The 14,141-nt window shown below is 42.7% G+C and overlaps 1 protein-coding gene across 1 annotated transcript in view; it reads right to left on the bottom strand.

The window, feature by feature from the left end:
* Nucleotides 1–2,336: 2,336 nt before the first annotated feature.
* Nucleotides 2,337–14,141, bottom strand: part of LEMD1 (LEM domain containing 1) — a 30,690-nt gene continuing 18,885 nt past the window's right edge. Inside the window, exons 5-6 of the mRNA XM_015475034.3 lie at nt 4,435–4,511; nt 2,337–3,510 (exon numbers count right to left, since the gene is read on the bottom strand). Coding sequence (XP_015330520.1) covers nt 3,312–3,510; nt 4,435–4,511 — 276 coding nt within the window. The 3' untranslated portion in view covers nt 2,337–3,311. The remainder of the gene's footprint in view (nt 3,511–4,434; nt 4,512–14,141) is intronic.

The raw sequence follows: 14,141 nt of genomic DNA on the forward strand, positions 1-14,141 counted from the left end.
CTGGAGAAAGTCGCCTTCTATACTCCCTGTCCTCCCGTCAAAAGGAGGTCACTTAACATTGCAATGTCTGCTGGCATCTCCTTCTCCCCTACCAGTCCCTTAAGAGTGGGGACTGTATCTTACATTGATTTTATTTGCCCTTCTATTGAGAGGGTGCAGGAGATGATAAATTATCGGATGGATGCATAGTGACACATTTCCCGAGATCAAACTCGCCCCCCTGAGTCTCTTCCTTTAAGACGCATTTTTCTCGAGGAGGTAGCCAGTCCCCAGTGTGCACAGGCCCCCGATGCACCCGCCCTGCTGGTCTTCTGGCCTCACGCTTAGGGTCAGCCTGGCTTAGGCTTGAGCTAGGGTTCCTCCCACATAAGCACCTGATGGGCATGAACCACAGCAGTGCTTCTCAAACTTTACTATGTGTAGGAATCCTGGAATCCTGTTAAAATGCAAATTCCAGCTTGGTAGTTTGGGGTAGGGCCTGAGCTGCCAATGCTGCTGTTTGGAGACCGTACCTTGAGTGGTGAGGCACTAATTAGAGGTCTTGTTCAGTCTCCAGAGACTGATTCCAGGATTCTAATTTACAAGAAATAATTGGCAAAGATTCAAAGTACTGAAGAAGGCTTTCTAGGAGAGATTTATTTATTTATTATGCTTTATCTTATGACAACTGAACAAGTGGCCATCACTATAAGGTTGCTTTCTCCTGTTCTTATGCTCAATCCTCTACTCCCTTGTCTAACAGAGGCTGCTAAATTTCAAATGCCCACTCTCCTAGCCTCCCTTACTGTTCTGCATGCTAAGTCACTTCAGTCATGTCTAACTCTTTGAGACCCTATGGACCATAGCCTGCCAGGCTCCTCCGTCCATTGGATTCTCCAGGCAGGAATACTGGAGTGGGTTGCCCTCCTCCAGGGGATTTTCTTGACCCAGGGATTGAACCTGCGTCTTCTGGGTCTCCTGTATTGGCAGGCAGATTCTTTATCACTGAGCCACCTGGGAAGCCTTACTGTTCTGAATGAAATTCATAACACAAGCTGGGGATAGGAGGCGGTGAGTTCCTAAGTTCTGCCTTAAAATACTAATGCAATGGGCTGCGTTTCAGAACTAATTTCAGGAGTTTAAAGACAGCAGGCCAATATCTTTGCGATTCTCTTAGCCTTCCTCTTATGCTTTTTAACTTGTAGTCACAAAATAGCTGCTGATGCTCAGTAAGATCAAGCATCTCTAAATATCGCCATATATCTAGTCAGTTTCAAATTTTCATGATCATAATTTTTTCTACAGTTGGTTTGAGTCAGGATCGTATTACATTTGGTTATTTAATAGTATTATATGCTTTATGCTCCAAATTTCTTTTTAAGAGATAAAAATAAATCGCTGTTTAAGCCAGCTTTACTGAGTTTTATGTTCCTTACAGCCAAACTGTAATACAGTATACATTTTTTTAAATTAAAACTTTCCTGAATTGACACAAACCAACACACTCTGCTTATAGAAATCTTTAAAAACATGGAATAGTAGAAATAAAGAAAATCAGAGCCCCATTGTTGACGTACTATTAACATTTTGACATATTTCTTCCAGTGTTGTTTAGTTGTGATAATACAGTAGTAATGAATCTGCATCATTTTTGCTTACCATTTTAAAAAAAAGCATTTTAGGGGTGATGAAAATATTCTAAAATTGATTGTGGTAATGGTTGTATACCTATGCATATTCTAAAATATGGATAGGTGATGGTTGTTCAACTATGCATACTCTAAAAATCATTGAATTGTACACGTTAGGTGAACTGTATGACATGTAAATTATATCTCAATAAAGCTGCTTATTGCTGCTGCTGCTGCTGCTAAGTCACTTCAGTTGTGTCCGACTCTGTGTGACCCCATAGAGGGCACCCACCAGGCTCCCCCGTCCCTGGGATTCTCCAGGCAAGAACACTGGAGTGGGTTGCCATTTCCTTCTCCAATGCATGAAAGGGAAAAGTGAAAGTGAAGCTGCTCAGTCGTGTCCGACCCTCAGCGACCCCATGGACAGCAGCCTACCAGGCTCCTCCGTCCATGGGATTTTCCAGGCAAGAGTACTGGAGAAAGCTGCTGACAATTTTTTTAATAAGCATTTTATGTTATGATAAACTTTTAACTATTTTTAATTCTTACACAGTCATCTATTGAGAGTCTAAATAAACCTCAACTGACTAAGCCCTTCCCCTGTTGTTGGATATTTGAGTTGGCTCTACCTTTTGACTGCCGTGAAAATTGCTGCAGCTGACTTCTTGGTACTTAAGACTTCTCTCTGTCTAGAAGTGGCTCTTCCCAGAAGCTGAACTATTATGCCAAAGTGTAACAATGCTTAAGCATTTATTGAACATTTACTGAGGGCTTCTACCAGTTAGCTGTGAACAACAATAAGTATTGTATCAACACTTTATATGTGCAATTTCTTCAAATTCTTCATTACCCTAAGAGTTTCAGTTCAGTTCAGTTCAGTTGCTCAGTTGTGTCCGACTGTTTGTGACTCCATGGACTGCAGCAGTCCAGGCTTCCCTGTCCATCACCAACTCCTGGAACTTGCTCAAACTCGTGTCCACTGGTGATGCCATCCAACCACCTCATCCTCTGTCACCCTAAGCGTCTATTTTATCCCTGTTTTCAGAAGTTGAACTGAAGCTCAGAGAAGACAACTACCTCCCCTGAGCTCACAAAGCCAATGAACAGAGGCGCTCAGGTGCTTGCCCAGCCCTGCCCACTCCCAGGGCCGTGATCACTACACTCCTCACCAGGTCTTAATCCTTCCAAACCTTTCTAAGCTCGGTGGTGAAAACGTAATCTTGTTCTGAGTGCTTTTCTTGTCATTACTGGTGATGGTGGCTAGTTCTTTGGGTTTGCCAAAGCAGATATGGTCCCTTTTTTTGTTCATCACCTGTGTGGCCTTTCCCATAGTCGACTACCCAATTTGAAGAATGAATAAAATGTGATCCACAGCTTATCACCATAGTTAGAAAGAACAACTCCAGGCACAGTTTCCTTCTTAGAGGTCTGCACAAACGTGAAAGTACTTTTAATGATGGCCAACCTGACTCGGGGAACTTCCTACTATCAAGCTCTTTGACACAAATGCCTGGCTCGCTCCCTCATCCCTGCCACCTGTCTGGAGCCTGGCCTCAGACCCTTCAGCTCAGCACAGGGCACGGGAAGGCTACCCGGCTGTGGGGCTGGGTCTCCACCTTGAGAGGAGCCTCTGCTCCCTCCTGAAGCAGAGGGCTCGCAGCAGTACTCAGGCACGTGCTCATCACTCTGCTTCTAAAGCACTTAACCAAAGAGTGACTTGCTTTCCATAGTTATGTAGACAAATATCACAATAACGAGGATGCCAAACACAGCAAGCGTCAAGCCCATTGGAAACGTTTCTAGGCCACTGTCTCCAGCTCTCCTGTTCGCTCTGCAGCAGGCTTTCTCTTTGAGGTTCCTCAGTGCTTTGCATCTGATGTTTGATGTTCTTGCAGCACATCTGTGAAAACAGTAGGGGCCTTTAGGGTTCTGTACAACTGCTGCTTGAGGACCCCTTAAAATGCTTGGGGCTTCAGGCCCGAGGGAGCAACCATGGTGAGACTTCAGGAAGCAACCCTCTGCTCATTTAAAACCTAAGCTAATTTCAAAGAGTAATATTAACAGGATATCATCAACGTGTGAGAGCTCTAAAATCCCACAGAACGTGTATTTATCACCCCGTGTGTGCCGTCTTCCGATGGTGGTGCAAGGCCAGGCTCAGGGCCTTACAGTCCCCTGGTGCCCGCTGGGGATGGGCACTCGCTGATGGGGGCATCTGTGCATTGGCCCTCTCCCTTTTCTCCACAGGTATGAGCACTGATTTTTCAGGGAGGAGATGGGAACTACTTTTGAAATCTGCTTATTTTACATTGCCAAAGGAAAAAGGGGAATTTCTGATCTGCTAGTCAAATCCTGGCAATCGGCCAAAATTTATTCAGAAGTTAGGAAGTATACCAGAAGGCTTTACTGTTTTGACCCATAAAACATCCTGTTTTGAGCTCTTCTTTCAGCTCCTTGCTCTTTTCTTTTCTTTTTTTCCTTTTCTTTTCCCTTCCCTACCAATAGGAATAAAGGTTTCTAAATGACTACCAATGTTTCTAAGTGACTTGGGTTCTGGTCTCAGCTTACTGTAATTTATGCTATCCTCCTCAGCTTCTCCGGCCCATTTCCTTATCTCTAAATATGAGTAGTGAAGTGCAGAGTCTGTAAGGCTCCTTAGACTTCGAAATTGTGAGAGATCACCAATCTTTCTCCTTTCTCCACACATTCCTTTCAGACTCAAACCCTTCACAGAAATCTGAATAATGAGTTTTTTTCCAGGAGTTGCATAAGACTCATATCTTATGTACATACATGTCTTCTCATATGTTAAGAAAAGCATTACCTTCTTCCTTCAGTACGCTTAGAATCCGAGCAGAAGATTTCTACGGCTTTTGGTTTACTGGTGGAAGTCTTGCATCTCTAATGAACAGAAACAAATATCAAGAATTTATAGTTTCCAATATTTTATACAAAGAATCTTTTTTCTAGGAAAAGTCACATAATCTGAGAACTGATACGTTTTTGGTATATCAGGTAGTTTGTGCGTGTGTGTGTGTGTGTGTGTGTATGCGTGTGTGCTCAGTCGCTCAGTCGTGTCTGACTCTTTGCGACCCCATGGACTGTAGCCCGCCAGGCCCCTCTGTCCATGAAATTTTCCGGGCAAGAATACTGGAGCAGGTTGCCATTTCCTACCCCAGGGCATCTTCCTGACCCAGGGACTGAAACCACGCTTCTTGCATCTCCTGCATTGCCAGGGGGGTTGTTTACCCCTGTGCCATCTGGGAAGCCCATGGGGTAGTTTAGTACCTCATAACAAAAACTTTCAGTTAACCTTTCTTTATTCAACAATTAGGAAAAACATCCAAGTTCTGTAGTGTAATATTTTACTTCAGTGACTCAACACGAACAGTAGACACGCCGGTGACGAGGGTCACGTGATGCCAGCAGCATGCTGTTCTTAAACGTCAGCTCTTTTTTTCTCTCTTATTTGTACTCTTTATTGCTTGAAACTTTTTTTAATGAGCCCGCATCATTTTTATACAAAGAATAAAGTTATTTTAAAAGACCAGTTGGCAATGAACATGGATTAGAAAATAATTTAGGAAAATGAAAATGTTCTGTAAGAGGGGTAGAAGGAGAGATAATCATGGCATTTCTGTTTTTTCCTTTTCCCCCAAATTTCTTTCATACTGGTATATTTTCAATAAAGTCAAAAGGCCCTTTAGGCCTTTGTCCCCTCTCTGTGAAATAGAATTGTAAAGATTAAATGATTTAAACTGTATGAAGTGATGAAAACATCTGGCACACGGTAAGCATTCAGTAAACATTAGTCATGTGATTGCGAGAATGATAACATTAATTTCATGCTGTCGTTTCTCCTCATATGTCTGGTTTCCCTTGACTGTCCACTCATACTTAAGATTCAAGCCTCATCATCTCAAATGTCTGCAGTGTCCAGGGGGTGAGCCCCAGAAAGGTGACGATGCGGTGTCAGATGGTGTTGCTGACCGCCGTTTATCAAGTTCTGGGTCCCATTTCCCGTGAGTGCACTGAGCCTCCTCGACCACCCTGCCCGCATTTGTAGACAGTCATTGCTCCATGTTAGAGATCGCATATTTGAGGCACAGAAAGGTTAAGTAAGTTGTCTAAGGTCACTCAGTATTATCAATGGAACTCTACACCAAACTCCTCTTTTCCCTCCTACAAGAAGTCTTCTTCACTGCCCTTATCCACTCAGATCACTCATCTGGTCTATATTTCTTTGACCCTCATGTACATATTCTATACCTGACCTTATTGACCTGAAGTTTTATTTATTTGTTCAACAAACTTTGTACTGTTCTGCAGAGTACCAGTCCCCATGCTGGCAGTGAGGATTTTCAAAGAGACCACCACACCATCCTTGTCCTAAACAGCTAATCACTGAGTGTGGGGATTTTGTGTGTATTCTGCACTGACTTCCTTCTCCCCAGCCAGACCATCTGTTGGATCTCACAGAGCTGTCTTCTATTTCTTTCCCCCCCGACCCAGTTTTATTGAAATAATTGACATACATTGCTGTGTAGATTTAAAGTGTACAGCAGGATGGCTGGATTTTCTGTTTCTCTTTAATCAAGCCATATTTTCTACCACTGGGGGTAGATATTTGTCCCCCTCCCAGGAGCCCAGCACACCTGAACACAACAGGAGCCTCCAACAGCTGCCGTGCTGCTAGAGGCCTCAGGAGGCTGTCGGCTAAGGGTCAGGGGCTCAGGCGCCAAGAGCAAGACCGGACTTGCCTCAGCGAGGGGAGGACTGACCCACACCTGCACAGAGCAATCAAAACAGGATCCAGAAGGGAAGTCCAAAGGAGGCGTTCCGAGACTGGGAGTGAGATGGGCTGACTTGAGGGTGATGGAGGCGGTGGTGGGGGCAGGAGAAGGAGCCACTGGGCCCGCGTGTGAGTCACAGAACGAGCAGGAGGCAGGAGAGCCCTGGTCTCAGCAAGTGTGTCGTCAGGACACCCAACAGAACACACAGCTTAGTGACTGGACAGCCACCTTCAGGCGGTGCTGTGTCAGCAGGCGTGATGGTCTCAGCCCAGCGTGAGTGGGAAGGGCCTGGCCTGCTCTGCGACCGTCTACTGGAGTTCACCCACTCCCGGCAGAGACCGCCAACAGTGAGGCCGTTGTGGCCTCCACCGTTCCGCTCTACCCACTCTAACCCACGTTCTTAAACAAGATGTTCTCAGCAGCGGTGTAGTGGTATCCGGGCAGGGTCTCTGCAGATGGTAGGAGCTGTGCCTGGCACAAGAGTTTCACGTCTGAGGGAGCACTGTTTCCAGCGAGGACATCCCTACAGGAAGAGTTAGGCACCTGCACTACATCAATTTCCTGGAGGAAGAAAGCAAGGCTCTGGAGGTAGAAGGACTTTGAAAACTCCCACGTGTGGGCTGTGGGGGCCTGCTCACCAAGAGACACTCAAACTATTTCCAAGGGGGTTGGAAAAATCTTTTATAAGCACATTCTTTTCTTTAAACCTTTTTTAATTACAGAAGTTTCAAACATATACAAAAGTAGACAATAGTATAATGAACCTCTGTGTACCCATCACATGCAAGTTCTTTTTAATTCTCTTACATTTAAAAATAGATACTTTAAGTAAAGCATTGGGGTAGAAATCTGTTGCAAAATCAAATTATAGGATTTCACAGTTCTCAGGCAATCACACACTCCCCTCCTATCTTTCCTCCTGTCATAGAAGGTGTAGGTCTTTGATTTCTTTTTCTTCTATAATTTATTGCCCTTACTTGTATTCCTAGAATTCTCCTACAGTATGTAAAAGGTGAACATTTTGATTTTCAAAAAAAGAGTAATTATGCTTATCAACATGACTCTGCAGCCATCAATAATAATAATAATAAAGACTATATAACAGGGAAAGAGTTATCAGCTAAAGTTAAACACAGTAAAGTACAAAATGCTGTGTGCACATTGACGACAGCGGTGTAAACACATACTGCCTGTGCACATAAACAAAAACGAGAGAAATTGAAAAAATTAAATCAGTTTTTGCATGTTTGTAGTTGATTTATTTTTTATCTTTGAACAATTCCTTTAATGTTGCTGTAATATGATTTTCACTGTAAGCACCATTTACAATGGAACTAAAAAATATTGGTGCTCATTAAAGCCATGGCTTAGTGAGGGTAAACGGCACCCTTGGGGAAATGGAATATCTCTGCTCCTTTCTCCCTACGCCCGGAGCTAGATTCTGCAAAGGCAGCTGCTTTTGCAGAGCATTTGCAGCTGATACTGAGGGAATGCATGACCTCCTCTGCTGCTCCACCCTCTTCTGTACCCCCCTAGCACCGAAATCAGAAAAATACACTCATCCACATATTACTGATCAACTCTAGATATAAATGTAGTAGTTCTGAGATATACCAGTGCAATAAACCATGAGTGTCTCACTGCAATACCAGCTAATGCTTACATAGCGTTTCCCGTGTGCTAGTCCCCGTTCTAAGCATTTCCCAGAAATAAACTCACTTAATCCTACCACCCTATGAGGAAGATGCTTTTATAATGCCCACTTTGCAGATGAGAAAACTGAAGTACGTATGGTTTAAGTAGTATACCCATGGTCACACAGCTGGAGAGATGGTGGAGCCAGCGGCCAACCAGGCGGTGTGGCCTCAGAGTCCCCAATCCTCATACCACGCTGTACTGCATAATGACGGTGCTGCTTTACTGGAATTAGAAATACTGTGCTCGAACGTTTAATATCTTGGGCACTGAACGTGCCTCGGTTCGTTTAATCTTTCTAACAACTCTAAGAGCTAATCGTCACCATTTTATAGGTGAAGAAATAGAGACTTATGGGCTAAATTATTTACCCCAAATTACACAATTAGTGAAAGGAATAGCTGTAATTTAAATTCAGATATTCTGGCTTCGATGCCTATGTTTCCTGGTCTTTAGTCTTGGAATCATATTGTTGGGGAAATTCATTATTACAAATACATCAAAAATATTTCTGAAAACTGATATCATTAATTGATAAATAATCCAATCATCAACTAATTTCCTGAAGAAGTAACACTTGTAACCATCAGATCTCTTCTTAAATATTTCAGATAAATTGGCTTTTTAATAAGCTTTTTCCAGGTAGACTATTTTGTGCTAATTCTGGCCTACTTATCTATCAATTCAGTTTAGTTGCTCAGTCGTGTCTGACTCTCTACGACCCCATGGACTGCAGCATGCCAGGCCTCCCTGTCCACCACCAACTTTCTCAAACTCATGTGCATCGAGTTGGTGATGCCATCAAGTCGGTGATGCTACTTATATATGTGTGTGTGTGTGTGTGTGTGTATGTGTATATATATATATAGATATCATATTGAATGTGAAAGTGGATTGTGTATGCGGTATTATGTCATACTCTGTTATGGCTAACTCTAAAACACTGGGCTGTTTTCTAGAGCCAGAAAGCACAGTAATCATTTTGTATCCTCATTAAATCATCACTCATCCAAAAATGTACTCGCTTTTGAAAATAATCTACCCTGACTAAAGCCATTCATACTTGCCCATAAAGAAATGCAAGTTTGTTTGCATTTCCACAAGAAGTGTATTTTACAGTGCAGACCCAAACCTAGCCAAAAAGGTCATAGGCTGACACCCACAATTACAGGCAATCAAAGGGGTGCCACACGCTGGGTTTCCCACTCTTTTTTCCTCTTATCCTCCCGTGACTTCTAACTGTTGGACTCTGGGGAGTCTAGAGGCAGTGAAGCTCCTGGGGGTGGGGACGAAATTCTCTCCTAATCACTAATGCAATTAGTGATTCACTAACTCACTAAAGCAATTTTTTGGAAAAGGCCTATATGTAGAACCAGACTTTTTACCAATGACTTGGCAAACTGGCAGTTTGTGACCCTGCTTAAAGAAGAAAACCTTTTGATTTAGAACTCTTTAAAATTGAGTTAGCCCAAATCCCTTTATTGACTAAAATGATTAAGTTAATAAAAGATTTTACAATAATCTCAGACTCTTACTTTATTGTTTTTACTTCAACTTTGATTTTAATAAAGCTCTCATCTAAAACATTGTGTTCTTTTAACCTGAGTAATGATTTTGAATTAATTTAATAATCTGCATCACATTAACAAAAGAAAGGTTAAAAACTTTGTGATCATTTGCATTCTCGATTTTTAAAACAATTCTCAGCAAACCAGGAATAGAATGGGAATTTCCTCAACTTGTTAAAAGGTTTCTTCTGACACCAAAATCATACTCAAAAGGAAAACGTCATAAACATTTTCTTTTGATCAGAATTAAGTAAGAATTCTTACTATTATCCCTCTGACTTAATATTGTAATAAAGAGGTCTTAGGCAGCACCGTAAAACAAAAAGAAATTAAAGGTAATCAAAACGAACTAAAGAGATTTACAGAAAAATGATTATGATTGCAAAAAGTTCATTGTTAGAAAACCAATATACCAAAGTCAACTGCATTTCTATCTACAAGCAACCAACCATTTAAAACATAATTTTAAAAAGATGCTATTCCCAATAGTAATCGCAAAGAGTCGGACACGACTGAATGACTAAGCATAGTACAGCACCTAACACAGCTACCTAATAAAGCTAACAAAAGCAGAGCCTGACCTTCACTGAGAAAATAATAAAATCTTACTGAAGGACATTAAAGAAAATTTCAATAAATGTAAAGAACACGAACAGGAAGACTCAGCAGAGTGAAGATCCAGCTTTGTCCAAATTAATTTATTAAGTCAATACAATTTCAATCAAAATTCCAGTCTACATTTTTCATGGAACTTGATAAACTTATTCTAAAACTTATATAGAAGAACAAAGGGACAAGTAAAGACACCATTTAAAAACAAGGTGGGGAAGGTATATGCTAAGGGAGTTAAGACATTCTGCTCTCAGCACAGGCCAGCGAATTATCAGAATAAAGACTCCATTGTATTAATCATAGATGTTTATTTCCTGTATTTTATGATGCTTTGACATCTTGGGGCCTTGCTAATCCAGGAGAGACTGTAAAGCATGCCGTTTCATATGCAAACCAACCAATCCAAACCCACCAATCCCTAACCACCTCTCACGCACCAAGCTAATTTTTCTCCTGCTGTGAATCAGCCCCGACTCCGATAATGGACAACTAGGAATCACCCTATACTATAGCCCAGGCCCACTGAAGTTATTCAGACTAGCTAATCCTAAAATGTTTACCTTGCCTGACCAATTCCTTCCTGCAAACATCACACTAAAGGCATGAGACCATGCTTTGTTCCACTCCCGCCTCCTGCCTGATTCTGATACTTCTCCACGTGGCCGAGCATGGCATGATGCGCCCATTCCTCTTGGGAACTGTAGGCAATAAACTCTTCTTTCAAAGGCAGTTGTCTCCATGTCTGTCACCTTAACATACTTGATTAAAACAAATCCTGTGTACATTTTAAAACACCCACGTATGTTTAGAAATTGATGTATGATGAGAGTTAGCACTGCGGATAAGAAGAGAAAGGACAGACTGTTCCAAATGGCGCTGAGGATGAGACGGGATAGAGGTGCTCCTCCCGGCCTCTTCAGTTAAGTGTAGCCCAAACCCTGGAAGTCACATTTGTGCTCAGTCGTGTCCAACTCTGCGACCCCATGGACTGTAGCTCACCAGGCTCCTCTGTCCATGGGATTCTCCAGGCAAGAATACTGGAGTGGGTTGCCATTTCCTTCTCCAGGATGTTATAAATAAAGCAAGCATAAAAAGACTCTGAGAGGTGGAGAGAAGCAAGGAATGACATGTGGTGAGTGCTCTGAGTTTTCTTTTCAGTTGGTAAATCCTGGACTGGGTGCTAGAGAAGCCATAATCTGCAATCAGACCCCAAAAAGCTGGCTAAAAAGCCAAAGGACTAAGAAAAGGAAAAGGAGCAGTCTAGAGTCGGACATGACCTAGTGACTTCACTTTGACTTTTCACTTTCATGCACTGGAGAAGGAAATGGCAGCCCACTCCAGTGTTCTTGCCTGGAGAATCCCAGGGACGGGGGAGCCTGGTGGGCTGCCGTCTATGGGGTCGCACAGAGTCGGACACAACTGAAGTGACTTAGCTTAGCATAGCATAGTATAGTAAGACAGAAGACTTTTGACAGTAACGGCCCTACTCTGCCAAACGGCATACTCCACCCGCCACACAAAGGCACATGAAAGCTTGGACTTCCGCTTCCATGTGTCAGAAGCCCCCACCCCAGCTGGGGTGAAGGCCAGCTGGGGGCCTCACTCCCCACAGCCCAGCAACAGTAAAGCGTGTACACCTACCAGGGCGGCAGTGGAGGCCCAGTGGGACCCTGGGCTTCTATTCGCACCAGACGGCAGAGAGTTGGCCCTCCTCTTTCCCACCAGTGTGGAGCAGGCCCGCTAAAATAGAAGACTTAAATAGCATCCAGAGCCTCATAACTCAGGCGAGAAAAAACTAACAGAGGCCAGCACCAAGTTGACACACATACTAAAATCATCTGACCAGGATTTCAGAGTAACTTTCACAAAGCGCTTCAAGGATCAATGAGACATGTTTGAAACAAATGAAACACTTTCAATTCTCTACAGAAATGGTACAATATATACAGAAAAATCAAGTGTAAATTTTAGAATTGAAAAAATTCAACAACAAAATAAAAAATTTATTTAGATGGGCTTGACAGCAGAATGAAGAAAACAGAGGAAAGAATCGATGTCCTTGGAGATAGAAGAATATATCATCCAAAACAAACAATACTGAGAAAACAATAAAAAAAAGTCTCAGAGTCTTAATGGATTATAAGGTCTAACACGTATGTAATTAGAGTCCCTAAAGTATGGATGTGAGAGTTGGACTGTGAAGAAGGCTGAGCGCTGAAGAATTGATGCTTTTGAACTGTGGTGTTGGAGAAGACTCTTGAGAGTCCCTTGGACTGCAAGGAGATCCAACCAGTCCATTCTGAAGGAGATCAGCCCTGGGATTTCTTTGGAAGGAATGATGCTAAAGCTGAAACTCCAGTACTTTGGCCACCTCATGCGAAGAGTTGACTCATTGGAAAAGACTCTGGTGCTGGGAGGGATCGGGGGCAGGAGGAGAAGGGGCCGACAGAGGATGAGATGGCTGAATGGCATCACTGACTCGATGGACGTGAGTCTGAGTGAACTCTGGGAGTTGGTGATGGACAGGGAGGCCTGGTGTGCTGCGATTCATGGGGTCGCAAAGAGTCGGACACGACTGAGCGACTGAACTGAACTGAAAGCAGAGGAAGATGAAGTCAGGCTAAAAAGGGTATTTGGAGCAATAATGACTGACAATGTCCCAAATTTGACAAAAGGCACCAACCTACAGAACTAGAAAAGTCAGTTTTCATTCCAATCTCAAACAAGGGGAGTGCAAAAACTACTGGATGATTGCATTCATTTCACATGCTAGTAAGGTTATGCTCAAAATCTTTCAAGCTAAGCTTCAGCAGTATGTGAACCAAGACCTCTCAGATGTACAAGCTGGGCTTAGAAAAGACGAAGGAACCAGAGATCAAATTGCCAACATTCACTGGATCATAGAGAAAGCAAGGGAATTCTAGAAAAACATCTATTTCTGCTTCATTGACTAAGCAAAAGCCTTTGACTGTGTGGATCATAACAAACTGTGGAAAATTCTTAAAGAGATGGGAATATCAGACCACCTTTCTTGTCTCCTGAGAAACCTGTATGAGGGTCAAGAAGCAATGGTTAAAACTGGACATGGAACAACTGACTAGTTCAAAATTGGGAAAGGAGTATGACAAGGCTGTATATTGTTAACCTGTTTATTTAACTTATATGCAAAGTACAACATGCTAAATGCCAGACTGGATGAATCACAAGCTGGGATCAAGACTGGTGGGAGAAACATCAACAACCTCAGATACGCAGATGATACCACTCTAATGGCAGAAAGCGAAGAGGAACTAAAGAGCCTCTTGATGAGGGTGAAAGAAGAAGGTGAAAAAGCTGGTTAAAACTCAATATTCAAAAATCAGATCATGCCATCTGGTCCCATCACTTCATGGCAAATAGAAGGGGAAAAAGTGGAAACAGTGACAGATTTTACATTCTTGGGCTTCAAAACCACCATGGACATTGACTGCAGCCATGAAATTAAGACTGTTGCTTCCTGGAAGGAAAGCTATGACAAATGTAGACAGCTTATTAAAAAGCAAAGACATCATTTTGCTGACAAAGATCCATACAGTCAAAGCTGTGGTTTTTCCAGTAGTCGTGAACAGATGCAAGAGTTGGACCATAAAGAAGGCTGAGCACCGAAGAACTGATGCTTTTGAACTGTGGTGTTGGAGAAGACTCTTGAGACTCCCTTGGACATTAAGGAAATCAAACCAGTCCATCCTAAAGGAAATCAACCCTGAATATTCACTGGAAGGACTGATGCTGAAGCTGAAGCTCCAATACTTTGGCTACCTGATGTGAAGAGCCAACTCATTAGAAAAGACCCTGATGCTGGGAAAGATTGAGGGCAGGAAGAG

The sequence above is a fragment of the Bos taurus genome, chromosome 16 (genome assembly GCF_002263795.3).
Source record: "Bos taurus isolate L1 Dominette 01449 registration number 42190680 breed Hereford chromosome 16, ARS-UCD2.0, whole genome shotgun sequence".
Taxonomy (NCBI): domain Eukaryota; kingdom Metazoa; phylum Chordata; class Mammalia; order Artiodactyla; family Bovidae; genus Bos; species Bos taurus.